The 18229-nt window shown below is 40.5% G+C and overlaps 1 protein-coding gene across 2 annotated transcripts in view; it reads left to right on the forward strand.

Annotated features, from left to right (window-relative positions):
* CAMKK1 (calcium/calmodulin dependent protein kinase kinase 1) overlaps window positions 1–18229 on the forward strand; it is a 271268-nt gene that overhangs the window by 250138 nt on the left and 2901 nt on the right. Inside the window, exon 16 of one of the 2 annotated variants that reach the window (XM_040424856.1) lies at window positions 13532–13573. The exons of the other annotated variant lie outside the window; for it this stretch is intronic. Coding sequence (XP_040280790.1) covers window positions 13532–13573 — 42 coding nt within the window. The remainder of the gene's footprint in view (window positions 1–13531; window positions 13574–18229) is intronic. 2 annotated transcript variants of the gene reach the window in all.

Consider the following 18229-nt stretch of genomic DNA (forward strand, 5'->3'; position numbering starts at 1 on the left):
ACAGGTGTTGTAGGTTTGTAAAGTATTTTGTCCAAATACTGTTTTCCTCCAGATCTTTCCTGGGGTTGCATCTTTCATCTTCTGGTTTTCTAAACTATGTGTGATTACATCATTATGTTTCCTTGGCTCTCCTTTCTTCTCCCTTTATGTCCCATGTGGTGTTAAGGTACTTTTGTATTAAAAAAGAGAGAAGTATTACAGTAATGATTCCTTTTGTCAGAGTTATTCAGCATGAGAGGGAGAGTCATACAGAGTCCACACTGTACTGTGCAGAAATGGCCTAACTTTCCCTATGCAGTCACTCACCAAAGTGGGGAAGTGTAGTATTATGGCCCAGGCAGGGCTGTGCTTGAAGATTCCAGTCTTATATATTGATGGTTTCACGAAGATGATCAATGGGGGTCTGATCTCTGGAAGCCCACTGATCCTAATAATTTAGCGCTACGTCTCCTTCACCATTTTTTCCTGCACAGGTACTGCAGCTTACCCCATTGAGGGATACAGGACTGCGGCCTATTCATTCTCACGATTGGTGGGGTTCTTACAGGTCAAACCACCACCGATCATAAAGTGATTGCCTATTAGATGAGAATACCCTTTTATTAACTTGTATTGTCTGGCAAAATCAGCTCACATCCTGGAACAAAAGCAAACAAATAAATATGTAAAATTTTCTATAAAATATTAAAGGCGTTTTTTTTACTACAAAACAAGCATAGTTTTGGGGTTATTGAGGGACAGTTATTGAGACTGGTGTTCTCATACGTCATTCTTGATCCCTTGTGCATCTCTGCCAGAAATTGAAGTCTACTCCAGCTAGGGGCGGACGAAGACTTCAGCAATAACTTACATTGGTTTCTGATGTAAGTTTTAGTAAATCCTGCGGACCGAGCTAAGCCCCATCTATTTTTTTCAACACTTTTTAGAAAAGTGGCAAGAAGCTTCAAAAAGTTGTGAATTATTGTACACTTATAGTGTGCTCCATAATTTGTAACTATTGTGGCGTAAAGACATTACTAAATGTCCCTTATTGCATTTTATTATTTTGGCACTCCGGGTCAGACAGTTGTTGCCTTTTTTTGTGAAGATTATTACATGCATATGATCTCCAGAGAAATAGCAGTTTGTCTATCAACTGCTGCAATATACACCAATCATCAATTACATTAAAACCACCTACCTGATATTATGTAGGTCCTCTTGTGCCTCCAAAATAGCTGTGACCATTAAAGCAGGGTTTCCACAAGACTTCTGCTGTTGTCCTGTGGTATCTGGCACCAAGAACTTAGTAAGCCATCAGGTGGGACCTCCATGTATTGGACTTATTTTATCAGCCAGTCCCATAAATGCTTGATAGAATAGACATCAGGGAAATTTGGAGGAAAGTAAACACCTTTATCTTTGTCATGTTCCTTAAACTCGTTTTTTCCGTATGGCAGGGTGTATGTTCCTGCTGAAAGGGGTCTGACAGAACATTGCTGCAAAGTAATATCCACATGAATGTCAAGATCCAAGGTTTCCTGGCAGAAAATTGTAGGCACTATCTGTGAATAGGGGTCATCAAGGGCATCCTGACCTGTCTATGGTTACCCAGTCCCATACACAACAAGCTGCAATGCATAGCTTCGCATTAACCTTTTTTAAGCAGTTTGTGCTACGGTAACTCTTTCTGTGGGATCAGACCATACTGACTAACCTTGACTCCTCATCCATACCATGATATCTTGAGCACCCATGACGCTCTCAATGGTTCACTGGTTGACTTTCCTTGGACCACTTTTGTTAGGTACTGACTACTGCATACTGGGAGCATCCCACAATATGTTTTGGAAATTCTCTGACCCATTTGTCTGGTCGTCACCATTCTGCACCTGTTAAAGTCTCTCAGATCCTTAGATTTGTCAGTTTATTCTGTTTCCAAGCCATCCAGGGAAATTTATCAAACGTTTCACAGCAAAAAAGTCACACATGATGGCGCACACCATATTTGCATTTAATTTGCAACGTTTCAAAAAGTAGGTGGGGTTTAGCGGTAGGGGCCGTGGTCTTCACAGCCCAACAGATTTATTTCCATTTATGCCAGTAACTGGTGTAAATTATAGTTCAAATCTGCGCCAGCTCATAGCTAATGTAGATATGAATTTTTGGAGCATGGACTGCTTGGAAATGCTCCAAATTTATTAAGAGGCCAGTGCCTCTTAATAAATTTGGCCCATCCTGTGCTGACAGACTCTATACTAAGGCTGGCATTTGTACCGCCAGTATTAGTATATCTACCTCATCATCTTCAAGAACTTACTGTTCACTTGATGTCTAATATATCCCACCCCTTTACAGGCGCCATTGTAACAAGATATCCATTGTTATTCCCTTTCTAATGTTACGGCTGATCAGTGTATATACATATTCCATGGTAACTCTTTTCACATACAATACATTCTTACATTCTAATATATGGATGAGTTGGACCATCAGACGAATATTTGGATAGTGGCCACATTACGCTTAACAATGTTAATATCTACCTTCACTCACCATCTGTTATCACAGTAGGAATGTGACACCATCACCACCCAAATGTCTCACAATCTGCTGCTTCGAGCAGCCGCCAGCCACTGTTTACTTGAACCTTTGCTTTCTGAAGGTGAAGTTATTTCTGTTTCTTATTTTATTTTTTTGCTGCCTTACTGAATAAAACATAGTGCAATTCCCATTGTCTTTTTCATTCTTTTTCAGTATTAATCTGTTTTGCATTTGGCTTCCACCTACAGTAATTAGTCTGCAGTCACACACTGCAGTCAGTGACTCGGCAGAATATATTAATTTCTCAACACCAGAGGCATAGGCGGTTTGCTCATTAGATGTCAATTCATTTTTCATTAGAATTTAAAGGGAACCTGTCATCAACTTTATGCTGCCTGTACTAACGTCAGTATAAAGTAGAGACAGGTGAGTTGATTTCAGCGGTCTGTCATTTATAGGTTAAAAGTAAGTGGTTGCCAAGAACCATCATCACAATCATTGCAGACTGGGCCTGGAAAAGAGTCCCGGCCACCTGAGAAGAGTCCTGGTTACTCATGAATTCCTGCTCTCCTGCCCACCTGCTGATGACTGACAGGCTTCTACCTAGTTTTCTCCCTTTCTCTCTAGTAGAAAACTGCCAATCATCAGCAGATGGGCGAGAGTGCAGGAGATTATAATAACCAGGACTCTTCTCAGGTAGATTTGACTCTTTTCCAGGTCTGGGCTGCAGTCATTATGATGCTGGTTCTCAGCAACCACTTACTTTTAGCTGATGAGTGACACACCGCTGACATCCATTTCTGTCACTAGTTTATACTGCCCTCAGTGAGGTCAGCATAAAATTGATGACAGATTCCCTTTAAGAGTCAAGACAGGGCTCTCATCTGTGAGGTGTTAATAATTATGTCCAGTGCATCTAATGTCTCAAATTAATTTTTGATAAACATAGCCAGGGGTGTATTTATTTCCCGTCTCTCCGCTCTGAAATATAATATAATATACCCAACCTTAAAGGGGTTGCCCGGGTTCAGAGCTGAACCCGGACAAACCTCCATTTTCACCCAGACAGCCTCCTGGCCTTGAGTATCAGAGCAGTTCATGCTCCAATGCTCTCCTTTGCCCTGCGCTAAATCGCGCAGGGCAAAGGCTCTTTTGTTTACGATAACACACTGCCGGGCAGAGGCTTCCGCCCAGCAGTGTGTTCGGTGATGTCACCGGCTCTAATGGGTGGGCTTTAGCGCTGCCCTAGCCGTTTTACTGGCTAGAGCAGCGCTAAAGCCTGCCCATCAGTGCCGGTGATGTCACCGGGCTCCCTGAGCAGTCTGAAGAAGAGGCTTCAGCTCACCTGCAAGAGACCCGGTACGTTACAGAGTGTAAGAAAACAGTCACTTCCGGCTAAGAATATCCTATATGAAAACGGGGCTTCAGAAATATGTGGCAAAGGTAGGACATGCATGTACAGTGCTGCCCATAATTATTCATACCCCTGGCAAATTTTGACTTAAAGTCACTTTTATTCAACCAACAAGTAATTTTTTTTACGGGAAATGACATAGGTGTCTCCCAAAAGATAATAAGACGATGTATAAGAGGCATTATTGTGGAAAAAAAAAAACTTTTATCAGCTTTTATTTACATTTGAGCAAAAAGTGTCCAGTCCAAAATTATTCATACCCTTCTCAATAATCAATAGAAAAGCCTTTATTGGCTATTACAGCAATCAAACACTTCCTATAATTGCAGACCAGCTTTTTGCATGTCTCCACAGGTATTTTTGCCCATTCATCTTTAGCAATGAGCTCCAAATCTTTCAGGTTGGAGGGTCTTCTTGGCATCGCCCTGATCTTTAGCTCCCTCCACAGATTCTCAATTGGATATTACTGTATGTAATATGTATGTCACCCTAGTACTATTACACCAATGTCCCCAATCCCGGACAACCCTTTTAACCATCTGGCACAGTAAACTAAACAACCCTAAATTCCTGTGCAGAATAAATAAACAATGCTGTTCATAAAACATTGCCATTGCCAATCTACAGTCAAAACCAAAAATCGCTGCATAAATTTCCATTCAATGGTGATTGAAGGTAGCAAAGAGGATATCTAGTATAGATTGTGATAGAATCACTTTTTTTTTCTGTGTTTTCTGTCATGGCGTTTATCTCTATTAAGAAGGTGCCAAGGGCTACAGGTTTTTTTTTTACTGTGTTTACTGTGTTTTTAAAAAAAAAAAAAGCAAAAAGAAAAAAACACCCCAAATTGATAAAAAAATGCCAGCAGCAAAAATAGGCTGTGCATCCGGGATTTAGTATTTCCCATAGACCCTCAGCTAACATCTGGTTCTGGCATTTTTACCATAAAAAACACTGGTGCACGGATACCACTAAAAATGCAAAAGGACAGAAAAACGCTAGTAAAAACCTACATGTGAAAGCACCCTTAAGCCCTTCCATTAAGCCCATTCAGATGTTAAGTCTTTAACCCCTTAAAGGGTTTCTGTCATAAGAAATAACGTTATGTAGCTGACTGACATTAGCGATGTGCTAATGTCAGCAGTACATAACAGTATGCTTTATAACTCCCTGCCTGCCGCCGTTCTCTTAACCACCTCAGGACCGCCGTACGCAGGATTGCGTCTTTGCGGCGGTCCTGTTGTTCTGGGTGGACGCGCCGGTGCGTCCTCTCGCGAGACGCGAGATTTCCTGTGAACGCGCGCACACAGGCGCGCGCGTTCACAGGATCGGAAGGTAAGCGAGTGGATCTCCAGCCTGCCAGCGGCGATCGTTCGCTGGCAGGCTGGAGATGTGATTTTTTTAACCCCTAACAGGTATATTAGACGCTGTTTTGATAACAGCGTCTAATATACCTGCTACCTGGTCCTCTGGTGGTCCCCTTTGTTTGGATCGACCACCAGAGGACACAGGCAGCTCAGTAATATGTTGCACCAAGCACCACTACACTACACCCCCCCCCCCCCCCCGTCACTTATTAACCCCTTATTAGCCCTTGATCACCCCTGATCACCCCATATAGACTCCCTGATCACCCCCCTGTCATTGATTACCCTCCTGTCATTGATCACCCCCCTGTAAAGCTCCATTCAGATGTCCGCATGATTTTTACGGATCCACTGATAGACTGATCGGATCCGTAAAAATCATACGGACGTCTGAATGCAGCCTTACAGGGGAGTGATAAATGACGGAGGTGATCACCCCATATAGACTCCCTGATCACCCCCCTGTCATTGATCACCCCCCTGTAAAGCTCCATTCAGATGTCCGCATGATTTTTACGGATCCACTGATAGACTGATCGGATCTGTAAAAATCATACGGACGTCTGAATGGAGCCTTACAGGGGAGTGATCAATGACTGTGGTGATCACCCCATATAGACTCCCTGATCACCCCCCTGTCATTGATTACCCCCCTGTCATTGATCACCCCCCTGTAAAGCTCCATTCAGATGTCCGCATGATTTTTACGGATCCACTGATAGACTGATCGGATCCGTAAAAATCATACGGACGTCTGAATGCAGCCTTACAGGGGAGTGATCAATGACTGTGGTGATCACCCCATATAGACTCCCTGATCACCCCCCTGTCATTGATTACCCCTCTGTCATTGATCACCCCCCTGTAAAGCTCCATTCAGATGTCTGCATGATTTTTACGGATCCACTGATAGACTGATCGGATCCGTAAAAATCATACGGACGTCTGAATGCAGCCTTACAGGGGAGTGATCAATGACTGTGGTGATCACCCCATATAGACTCCCTGATCACCCCCCTGTCATTGATTACCCCTCTGTCATTGATCACCCCCCTGTAAAGCTCCATTCAGATGTCCGCATGATTTTTACGGATCCACTGATAGACTGATCGGATCCGTAAAAATCATACGGACGTCTGAATGCAGCCTTACAGGGGGGTGATCAATGACAGTTGGGTGATCACCCCATATAGACTCCCTGATCACCCCCCTGTCATTGATCACCCCCCCTGTCATTAATCACCCCCCTGTCATTGATCCCCCCCCCCCCCCCTCTGTAAGGCTGCATTCAGTCTTTTTTTTGGCCCAAGTTAGCGGAATTTTTTTTTTTTTCTTACAAAGTCACATATTCCACTAACTTGTGACAAAAAATAAAATCTCACATGAACTCACCATACCCCTCACGGAATCCAAATGCGTAAAATTTTTTAGACATTTATATTCCAGACTTCTTCTCACGCTTTAGGGCCCCTAGAATGCCAGGGCAGTATAAATACCCCACATGTGACCCCATTTCGGAAAGAAGACACCCCCAGGTATTCCGTGAGGGGCATATTGAGTCCATGAAAGATTGAAATTTTTGTCCCAAGTTAGCGGAACGGGAGACTTTGTGAGAAAAAAATAAAAAATATCAATTTCCGCTAACTTGTGCCAAAAAAAAAAAATTTCTATGAACTCGCCATGCCCCTCATTGAATACCTTGGGGTGTCTTCTTTCCAAAATGGGGTCACATGTGGGGTATTTATACTGCCCTGGCATTCTAGGGGCCCCAAAGCGTGAGAAGAAGTCTGGTATCCAAATGTCTAAAAATGCCCTCCTAAAAGGAATTTGGGCCCCTTTGCGCATCTAGGCTGCAAAAAAGTGTCACACATCTGGTATCGCCGTACTCAGGAGAAGTTGGGGAATGTGTTTTGGGGTGTCATTTTACATATACCCATGCTGGGTGAGATAAATATCTTGGTCAAATGCCAACTTTGTATAAAAAAATGGAAAAAGTTGTCTTTTGCCAAGATATTTCTCTCACCCAGCATGGGTATATGTAAAAAGACACCCCAAAACACATTCCCCAACGTCTCCTGAATACGGCGATACCAGATGTGTGACACTTTTTTGCAGCCTAGGTGGGCAAAGGGGCCCACATTCCAAAGAGCACCTTTCGGATTTCACTGGTCATTTACCTACTTACCACACATTAGGGCCCCTGGAAAATGCCAGGGCAGTATAACTACCCCACAAGTGACCCCATTTTGGAAAGAAGACACCCCAAGGTATTCCGTGAGGGGCATGGCGAGTTCCTAGAATTTTTTATTTTTTGTCACAAGTTAGTGGAAAATGATGATTTTTTTTTTTTTTTTTTTTTTTTCATACAAAGTCTCATATTCCACTAACTTGTGACAAAAAATAAAAACTTCCATGAACTCACTATGCCCATCAGCGAATACCCTGGGGTCTCTTCTTTCCAAAATGGGGTCACTTGTGGGGTAGTTATACTGCCCTGGCATTCTAGGGGCCCAAATGTGTGGTAAGGAGTTTGAAATCAAATTCTGTAAAAAATGACGAGTGAAATCCGAAAGGTGCTCTTTGGAATATGGGCCCCTTTGCCCACCTAGGCTGCAAAAAAGTGTCACACATCTGGTATCTCCGTACTCAGGAGAAGGTGGAGAATGTGTTTTGGGGTGTCATTTTACATATACCCATGCTGGGTGAGAGAAATATCTTGGCAAAAGACAACTTTTCCCATTTTTTTATACAAAGTTGGCATTTGACCAAGATATTTATCTCACCCAGCATGGGTATATGTAAAAAGACACCCCAAAACACATTCCCCAACGTCTCCTGAATACGGCGATACCAGATGTGTGACACTTTTTTGCAGCCTAGGTGGGCAAAGGGGCCCACATTCCAAAGAGCACCTTTCGGATTTCACTGGTCATTTACCTACTTACCACACATTAGGGCCCCTGGAAAATGCCAGGGCAGTATAACTACCCCACAAGTGACCCCATTTTGGAAAGAAGACACCCCAAGGTATTCCGTGAGGGGCATGGCGAGTTCCTAGAATTTTTTATTTTTTGTCACAAGTTAGTGGAAAATGATGATTTTTTTTTTTTTTTTTTTTTTTCATACAAAGTCTCATATTCCACTAACTTGTGACAAAAAATAAAAACTTCCATGAACTCACTATGCCCATCAGCGAATACCCTGGGGTCTCTTCTTTCCAAAATGGGGTCACTTGTGGGGTAGTTATACTGCCCTGGCATTCTAGGGGCCCAAATGTGTGGTAAGGAGTTTGAAATCAAATTCTGTAAAAAATGACGAGTGAAATTCGAAAGGTGCTCTTTGGAATGTGGGCCCCTTTGCCCATCTAGGCTGCAAAAAAGTGTCACACATCTGGTATCTCCGTACTCAGGAGAAGGTGGGGAATGTGTTTTGGGGTGTCTTTTTACATATACCCATGCTGGGTGAGAGAAATATCTTGGCAAAAGACAACTTTTCCCATTTTTTTATACAAAGTTGGCATTTGACCAAGATATTTATCTCACCCAGCATGGGTATATGTAAAAAGACACCCCAAAACACATTCCCCAACTTCTACTGAATACGGAGATACCAGATGTGTGACACTTTTTTGCAGCCTAGGTGGGCAAAGGGGCCCACATTCCAAAGAGCACCTTTCGGATTTCACTCGTCATTTTTTACAGAATTTGATTTCAAACTCCTTACCACACATTTGGGCCCCTAGAATGCCAGGGCAGTATAACTACCCCACAAGTGACCCCATTTTGGAAAGAAGAGACCCCAAGGTATTTCGTGATGGGCATAGTGAGTTCATGGAAGTTTTTATTTTTTGTCACAAGTTAGTGGAATATGAGACTTTGTAAGAAAAAAAAAAAAAAAAGAAAAAAATCATCATTTTCCGCTAACTTGTGACAAAAAATAAAAAGTTCTATGAACTCACTATGCCCATCAGCGAATACCTTAGGGTGTGTATTTTCCGAAATGGGGTCATTTGTGGGGTGTTTGTACTGTCTGGCCATTGTAGAACCTCAGGAAACATGACAGGTGCTCAGAAAGTCAGAGCTGCTTCAAAAAGCGGAAATTCACATTTTTGTACCATAGTTTGTAAACGCTATAACTTTTACCCAAACCATTTTTTTTTTACCCAAACATTTTTTTTTAATCAAAGACATGTAGAACAATAAATTTAGAGCAAAATTTATATATGGATGTCGTTTTTTTTTGCAAAATTTTACAACTGAAAGTGAAAAATGTCATTTTTTTGCAAAAAAATCGTTAAATTTCGATTAATAACAAAAAAAGTAAAAATGTCAGCAGCAATGAAATACCACCAAATGAAAGCTCTATTAGTGAGAAGAAAAGGAGGTAAAATTCATTTGGGTGGTAAGTTGCATGACCGAGCAATAAACGGTGAAAGTAGTGTAGGTCAGAAGTGTAAAAAGTGGCCTGGTCTTTCAGGGTGTTTAAGCACTGGGGGCTGAGGTGGTTAAAATAAAGACTTTTAAAATATGCTAATTAGCCTCTAGGTGCTATTAGGGCGTTGCTTCAGCACCTAGAGGCTCGGTCTATGCACCCTTTTGGCACGCCCAAGTCCAATTGATTGACTTTCGAGTTCTCCTCAGTGTCCCGTAAATCCCGCACATGCGCCATCCCTTTTAGTATTTGGCGCAGGCGCAGTGAGTGAAGGACGCGCTCCTACTGCCGGCTTCCTTCCTCAGACGTGCCTTCCCCCAGACGAGATCAGGTAAAGCACCCTGATCTAAAAATGAGCCGAAGCCTGTACTAGGCTTCGAGGTTCATTATTAGTATATCCCAGTTCAGGACACTAGGTGGCAGCACTAAACTGTGATAATATAATAGTGATTTCTATACAGAATAATGGAGCAATTTCCATTATTCTGTATAAGTTGCAATCTGATGAAAAGTAATAAAAAAAATAATAAAGTTTTGAAAATATAAAAAAAACTTAAGGTAAAATCGCCTCACTTTCTCCAAAATAAAACTAAACAAAAAAAGAATAACATTATGGGCATCGTCACATGCGAAAACACCCATACTATTAAAATATTTTAAAAAAGTTAGCCCATATGGCGAAGGATGTAACATAAAAAATTTTTTTTAAATGCTGAATTGCCGTTTTTTTCATCACTTTATGTCCCAAAAAAATTGAATAAAAAGTGATCAAGTCATACAACCCCAAAATGGTATTGTCAAAAAATGCAGATTTTCCTCAAATGAGCCCCCACACATCTCCGTAGACATAACTATAAAAAAGTTATGGGGGTCACCGGGGAGCAGGGGTTCTGTTAGGGTTGCCACCATTCCCAACAAAAAATAATAGTTACACAAATTAAAAAGGTTGATGTGTCTATTTAAGTTTTATTTAGCCTCTATTTTTAAAATTATTCTGCTGGGATTCCAATTCACAGCCATCTACGTTAAAGTCAAGAACCTTAACCACTGAGCTATAGAGCTTCATGTTAACCTGCTGTAACTATATTATCGCTAAAAACCTCACTAGTAGTTTCCCACATATTATCCATTCATGTATATCAGAGGTATGATTTTATATATTTTTTTAGTAATTACACATTTATTTTGTGCCATACATTTTTTTTACAGTAACCAAAAAAAAAAGATACTTTTGCTCTATCAGAATATCTAATACATGAGAAACTACTATGAGGTTTTTCTGTCACAGCTTAGCATTGAGCTCAATAGCTCAGTGGTTAAGGTTCTTGCCTTTAATGTAGAAGGTTGTGAGTTCAAATATCAGCAGGAACATTTTAGAAAGAGAGAGTAATTAGACTTAGATACACAGGTTGCAAACCCACAATGCACTTCTCCTTCCTATGCTACACCTCCACTAACAATACCCAGCTAGTTTATAACTCCTCCCACCCAACAAATTACACAGACACTCCTCTATGACTGCCTCTGTATGACATAACATCACAGGAAGTAAGTAAGTGCTGCATGGATATAGTCATGTGACCACGGCCCAGAACGGAAGATAGGAGCAATAAAGGTAAAATAAACACATTAAAACATTACAGCTACCTTCATAAATGATTATTTTAAAGGATGTTGAAGGAAACTTGTGACCCCCTTAAAGGGGTTACCTCACCATAGACAACTCAGTCTGAAAGCAACTCCTAAACCCGGTCAACAGCTGATTTTGGTGGACAATAAAGTGGCCAGTCAAATGGATGGACTTAGTCTTCATTACAATTCATCCTAAAGATGGAGAGGTGGGGTTGAGGTTTGAGTCAAGTGGTGGTTTGTCTTAAGTCATTTCAGCCAACATGTTGTCTTAGGCTTGTGGCCGCTACTCGACTTGGAAACCAAATCTATCAATATACTGTAATACTGTTTAGTAGCTGTTTAGGCACAGAAAATCCTATCCTTATAACAATGTGGGGTTAGTTCCCAACAGACACCTGTAAAATATTGTCTGTGTGCTGGGCGAGGGCTCCTCTCCCAACCCATATCAAGAATGGAATGGCCACAGAGTTTCATTAGTATTCACTGCACTAAAGCTGAGCCTGGCCATGTCACAGACCTGAATTAACTGGGCCGGGGGCTGCTTCGTGCCCGTGACTGCAGTATTGCCAGTACTACCACTACCCTGATGGCGGCCCTGTCTTTGCCAGCTGCTAGATTCGTGTATCTTATGACGCAATATCACTGATTCCTGACAAATGACTGAAAGGGGGGCCTTTCTTTATATACATATAAAATGTAAACTTTATTAGGTCTATTTAAATAGTGTGTTTCCCTCTTTGGGTATCCAGGTTTACTGGAAAAAAATTGATACCAGCCTGCAGACTTAGCTTCAATCATACGGGAAGTGACACTCTTTATAGTCAGCAGCTTTGTATCTCACATCCTGGGCACTGCACATTAATTTCCAATGGAGCATTGTCACTAAATCTCCATATACAGTTGGCCTTCTTAAGTAGAGCCATTACCTACCCTAGGCTACATTCTGGCTGGATGCCCAAAGAGGGATACTACTATTTATTTGCACAAAAAGATCTGGTAAAGGTTTAATTTTAGCGACGCTCCCTTCCAGTAATTTATGTGTTGGCACTACTGATAAATCCCACACTGTTGAAGTACGGGTAGTCTCATACTAGCGCTAAACATTTCCGTCAGGCTTTTCCTGTAAAGGAACAGCCTGCTGTAGTTCATCGGATCTAGCATAGCCAGAAACTGCTAGAGCACCGCCAGTCCCCATTGACTATAATGGGACCTGGCTGGAATCCTGTCCACAAGCAGCGGTTTTTGTCCAGCTGGAAACAGGCCAGAACAGCCTGCCAGAACAGTTTAGTGCTAGTGTGAATCCAGCCTTAGAAAGATGTCTTTTTTTCTCATAAAATGATATTTTCTTATACAGCCATGTGCTAAGTTTACTCTCGCGGGTTACCCGTTATCGCGTGTGTAGAAATCTGCTGAACGCTGTGAAGAATGATCTACATGCATTCAAAGCCCAGCATAGTGCCATGTACAGTTTCCGTGTGTGCTACATCTTCAATGCGCTTTGTCTCTTTAAAGTATCACTGCCGTTGGCCGCTTTTCATATTGTTACGTGGCATGGAAGCAAAAGAAGGTAGAATGTATGCACCTTGTTATTGCTGAGTACTCTATGTGTACTTTCTATTACCACAGAAATGGAACAATGTGCATCCTACATATATTTAACATCCTCAATTGTTGGTAGATCATTTAATTAACTATTATTAATAAATGCAGCGCAAAATTTTAAAATGATGTGTTTTTTTACTCGTATATATGAAAATCTATGGGGTACTTAGTAATACTGGTTGTTTCCATGGCAACAAAGCGGGATTGTCCTCTTGCATCTATAGTGCTCAGAAGTGTATAAAATACTGTATTGCCTCTTACAACTTGCACAATGCTGTAACGCTATGACCGGCGCAACATGATGATTACTGTAAATGTTTTCTATACATATATCCTCATCCAGCTGTTGGCTTTCATTCCTCATCCAATGGAATGATTTCAGTGAGATATTCCCCTAACCAGATGCAAGTGGACTTACAGTCTTCTATATTTAAGTTGTTTATAGCATGATAGTACGTTCCGTGACCTGTCATTAAACGCTTTGCATTTTTTATTTGCAAACATTTTTTTATTGTTGTTTCCTTTCTTTTTGTTTTGTATCATTTTTACCCTCTTGGAACAGGTGCCAGTTTAAATCATCTTTAAAATTGCAACCCTACTTAAGGTAATTTCTGTGTTCTGCCCCCTTTGGTTACACTGACGTGTTGAGTGTGTCTTCAGTCCTCACCACTGTGCATATAGCTTATCACCTGATGTCCAAATTAACCAATCTTTTACTTTCCCTCCCCTTGCCAGAAAGTGTCAGTCTTTCCTAAATGTGGCTAGTAGCTGACAAGTTTTTGCTTTTTGTGTCCTTTTTTTTATTTTTGGTTACAAATAAAACGGAATTACCAATCACAGTTTGTGTTACTTAATATTAACCAGCATTGTGCAACTTAACACATCGCCAGGCTTTATGACCCAGCCAGCTTGCCGCTAGCGTCCTGCAGCCCGTCTGTGAATTTCATCTAATCAGATCAATTTTTTCCATGCAGATCTTTACTCAAGACGACATCTCACGTTTCTTTTCTCTCCTTCATACATAGCGATGGCCCAGCGTATCTTGTATTCTATAACCATCTGAATTTTGCTTTTGCAAGTTTTCATTTGATGTCACTAGGATCTGGATGACAGAACAGCGTAATGTGTTTGGTTATGATGACGGTTTACCCATACGAACACTGTATAGTAGATTCTTATACAAACTAGTTTGCAACTTTTTAAACGCCACTGTTACAAAATGTTGTCACAAGTGGCATTTCTAGATTGCCCTCACCACTTTTTAAAAAGATGACGTGGCGAAGGGGAGTCTCGCCTAGCAGGTCTGGCACATTTATCTTTTTTTACGCCGAGTGCTGAGAGATCTACTGATCACTAAAATGAGGAGGTAGGGGGAGGTCTCTGTATTTTATGCATAATTTTTCTTGCATAATTTATAAAAAATGTGCGAGGCTGCCCACTCTTTAGAAAAATAGACAGCACGGCACAAACACCCCCCTTTCCCCCCAAAGTCACTTATTTGTTTGGACAGAATACCCACAAAGGATTTCCTAAAGAAGGGTTGGGACTATATTTGCATAGTAAATGCATATTTACAAACACATACACATCTATACATACATTTACACACACATGCACACTGTGACACGTATGAACGTACATGACTGCTCCAGTTAGTGTCTACTTTCCAGACTTTGCTCAGGGAAGCAGCTGAACTTCTTCCCTCAGAGACATTCCAAATACACCAGGCGACTGCAGAGAATAAATTGTTGTAATTAGTTGCATAAAAAGTCTAGTTTTCCACAAAACTAGACTTCCCTATGACGGATCTCAATACCGGGAAATATTAACGCTAGTGTGAAAGTAGCCTAAGAAAACATGGAAAGATTGTCATTTACTAAGAACAGCGTTTTTAATGGCGGTCTTTGTTTACCCCCTGCAATGGGGGAGGCTCAGGCCTCATCATAATTTAAGTTCCCTGCTGGCAGTCCATGTGCCTGTTTCTAGGCATAAAAGATGGCATATGTGTTGGGCCTGGGCCACATGCTCCTGTGACATCCCCGTCACTCCCCCACAACTCCAGTGGCAGAGAGCAAAAACGCCCATTTGACATAATATTGTCGCATGGGCATTACAAAAGTTGCAAAACAGGATAGTAAATGGTCCCGTCGTAAATGACCCCACCTGTCTAGAGTAATAACACTTAGTCCAAGTAGGTCCAAGTGACGCAGTCTCCTGACTCTCAGAACACAGAGGTCATAACTGTCCAGTGTCCAAGCCAAGGTTCCCCTTCTCATTTAGTGTCAAGAATGCTTCAGCTGAGATGTGACTACAGAATATAATACAGCGGAAAGCCAATATATGGTATAGGCAACCTTAAAGTGGACCTTTCACCTCTTCTGACATGTCTGTTTTAATAGCTTTATGCATTCCCCATGTAATAACAATTCTGGAGCATCTATTCTTATGTGTCTATGTTGTACCATTCCTGTATTATCTCTACTAGAAGTTATGAATGAATTGCTAGCAGTCTGCAGTAAGGGTACAAAGGGGTGTTAACCAGTTGGGAGGGTGACAATGGCAAAGGGACCCTCCCCCCCAACTGGTTAACACCACACTCTACTATTACTGCAGACTGCTAGAGCCATAAGAATAGATGCTCCAGAATTGTTATTACATGGGGAATGCATGAAGCTATTAAAACAGACATGTCAGGAGAGGTGAAAGATCCACTTTAAGGTTGCCTATTCCATATATTGGCCTTCTGCTGTATTATATTCCGTAGTCACATCTCAGCTGAAGCATTCTTGACACTAAATGAGAAGGGGAACCTTGGCTTCGACATTGGACTGAATTCTTGTGTATTGTTTTCAGATGACTACAAATTATGGGGGCCCGATGGCAGGGAAGGCAGCCCAATGCCTTCCATAAGCATCGTGCTGCCATGTAAGTGTAAGTGTATTACAGTGTGTAATACACTTACAGCCAATGCATTACAATACTGAAGTATTGTAATGCATTGTACAGGGGATCAGACCCCCAAAAGTTGTTGGAAAAAAAAGAAGTTGAAATAAAGTTTTGCATAATAAAAAAAAATAACTTTCAAGTAAAAAAAAAAGCATTCTTTTCCCATAATTAATTAATAAAAAATTGAAAAGAAAAAAAAAAAGTATACATATCAGGTATTGCCGACCAGCTCTATAAAAATATCACATGATACACCCTGTCAGGTGAATGCAGTAAAAAAAAAAATAAAATGGTGCCAAAACAGCCATTTTTGGTCACCTTTCCTCACAAAAAGTGTAATACCAAGCGATCAAAAAGGCATATTTATCCCAAATTAGTACCAATCAAGCGTCCTCTCATCCGTCAAAAAATAAAATCCTACCTAAGACAATCGCCCAAAAAAATAAATAAATATGGCTCTCAGAATATGTCAACACAAAAAACTGATTTAATTCTGTTAAACATGCATACAGTGTAAAACTTAACAAAAATACAAATGATAGACATATTATGTATCGTCACGTCCGTAACAACCTGTTCTATAAAAATATCACATGAGATGCCCCCTCAGGTGAATTCTGTAAAAAAACAAAACTATGCTTTACAAAAAGTGTAATACCAAGCAATCAAAAAGTCTCATGTACCCCAAAATGGCACCAATCAAACCACCAATCAAACCGCCATATCATACCCACAAAAAATGAGACCCTACCTAAGACAATCGCTAGAAAAATGAAATAAAAAGGAAAGTCAGAAAATGGCAACACAAAAACAAGATTTCATTCTGTTCAAAAATGCATTTACTGTGTAAAACGTAACAAAAATAGACATATTGGGTATCGCCGCGTCCCTAACAATATCACATTATATGTCCCCTCAGAAGAATACTGTAAAAAAACTAGTTAAAGAAAAACTACGCCAAAACAGCCTTTTTTTCACCTTGTCTCACAAAAAGTGTAATACCAAGTGATCAAACAGTCTTATGTACCCTAAAATGGTACCAATGAAAAGGTCACCTCATCCCACAAAAAATGAGCCCTCACATAAGACAATCACTCAAAAAATAAAAACCAATGGCGCTCATAAACTAATCCATCAAAATCTGCGCTGCAAAAGCCATACGTTCTGAGTCCTGCCATGTGCCCCCACAGCAGTTTACCACCACATATGGGGTGTTGCTGTATTCAGGAGAAAATGGGTAACACATTTTGGGTGCTTTTTGTCCTGTTACCCCTTATGAAAATGAAAAATGTGGGACTAAAGCAACATTACCACCACATATGGGGTATTTCTGTAAACTGCAGAATCATAGTAATGCATATTGAGGTTTAGTTTGCTGTTAACCCTTGCTGTGTTGCAAGAAAAAATTGATTAACATGAAAAAATCTGCACAAAAAATGAAATTGTGAAATTTCGCCTCCATTTTCCTTTAATTCTTTTAGAACACCTAAAGGGTTAACAAAGTTTGTAACATCAATTTAAATAATTTGAGGGGTGTAGTTTCAAAAATTGGGTCATTTATGTGTGGTTTCCATTATGTAAGCCCCTCAAAATCACTTTATAACTGAATTGGTGCTTAAAAAAATGGTTTTGGAAATTTTGTTGAAAATTTGAAAAAAATTCCTTCTAAACTTCTAAGCCTTCTAACGTCCTAAAAATAAAATAAAATGACATTTACAAAATGATGCCAACATAAAGCAGACATATGGGAAATGATGACTGATAACTATTTTATGAGGCATTACTATCTGTCTTAAAAGTAGAGAAATTCAAATTTGACAATTTATTTTTTTTATAAATAAAGGAAAAATATATTGACTCAAATTTATCACTGCCGTGAAGTACAATGTGTCACGAGAAAACAGTCTCAGAATGGCTTGGATAAATAAGTGTTCCAAAGTTATTACCACATAAAGTGACACATGTCGGATTTGCAAAAAATGGCCTGGGCAGGAAGGTGAAAACTGTCCTGGGGTAGAAAAGGTTAATGAGGAAATATATAATTTGTTGTATGTGCTTTGAGTATGACAGGATTATGTTCATTTGTGGCCTTGTTATCAAATAATCTCGTTCTCTTTTATCCTAAGTAGATATCATTTTTGCTTTATATTTTCTTAAGTCACAAACTGTATTTTATAGGGGACACCTACCAGAAGAGATAATAATAAAAGGCCATTCGTTGTACGTAAACAACATTTAATATTGTCCTTCCCTTGTTGAAGTTGCAGGCCAGAAGCTCAAGGTCACTGTCACTCTCTCAGGTCAGTATTTGGTC

Source organism: Bufo bufo, chromosome 3 (genome assembly GCF_905171765.1).
Source record: "Bufo bufo chromosome 3, aBufBuf1.1, whole genome shotgun sequence".
Taxonomy (NCBI): domain Eukaryota; kingdom Metazoa; phylum Chordata; class Amphibia; order Anura; family Bufonidae; genus Bufo; species Bufo bufo.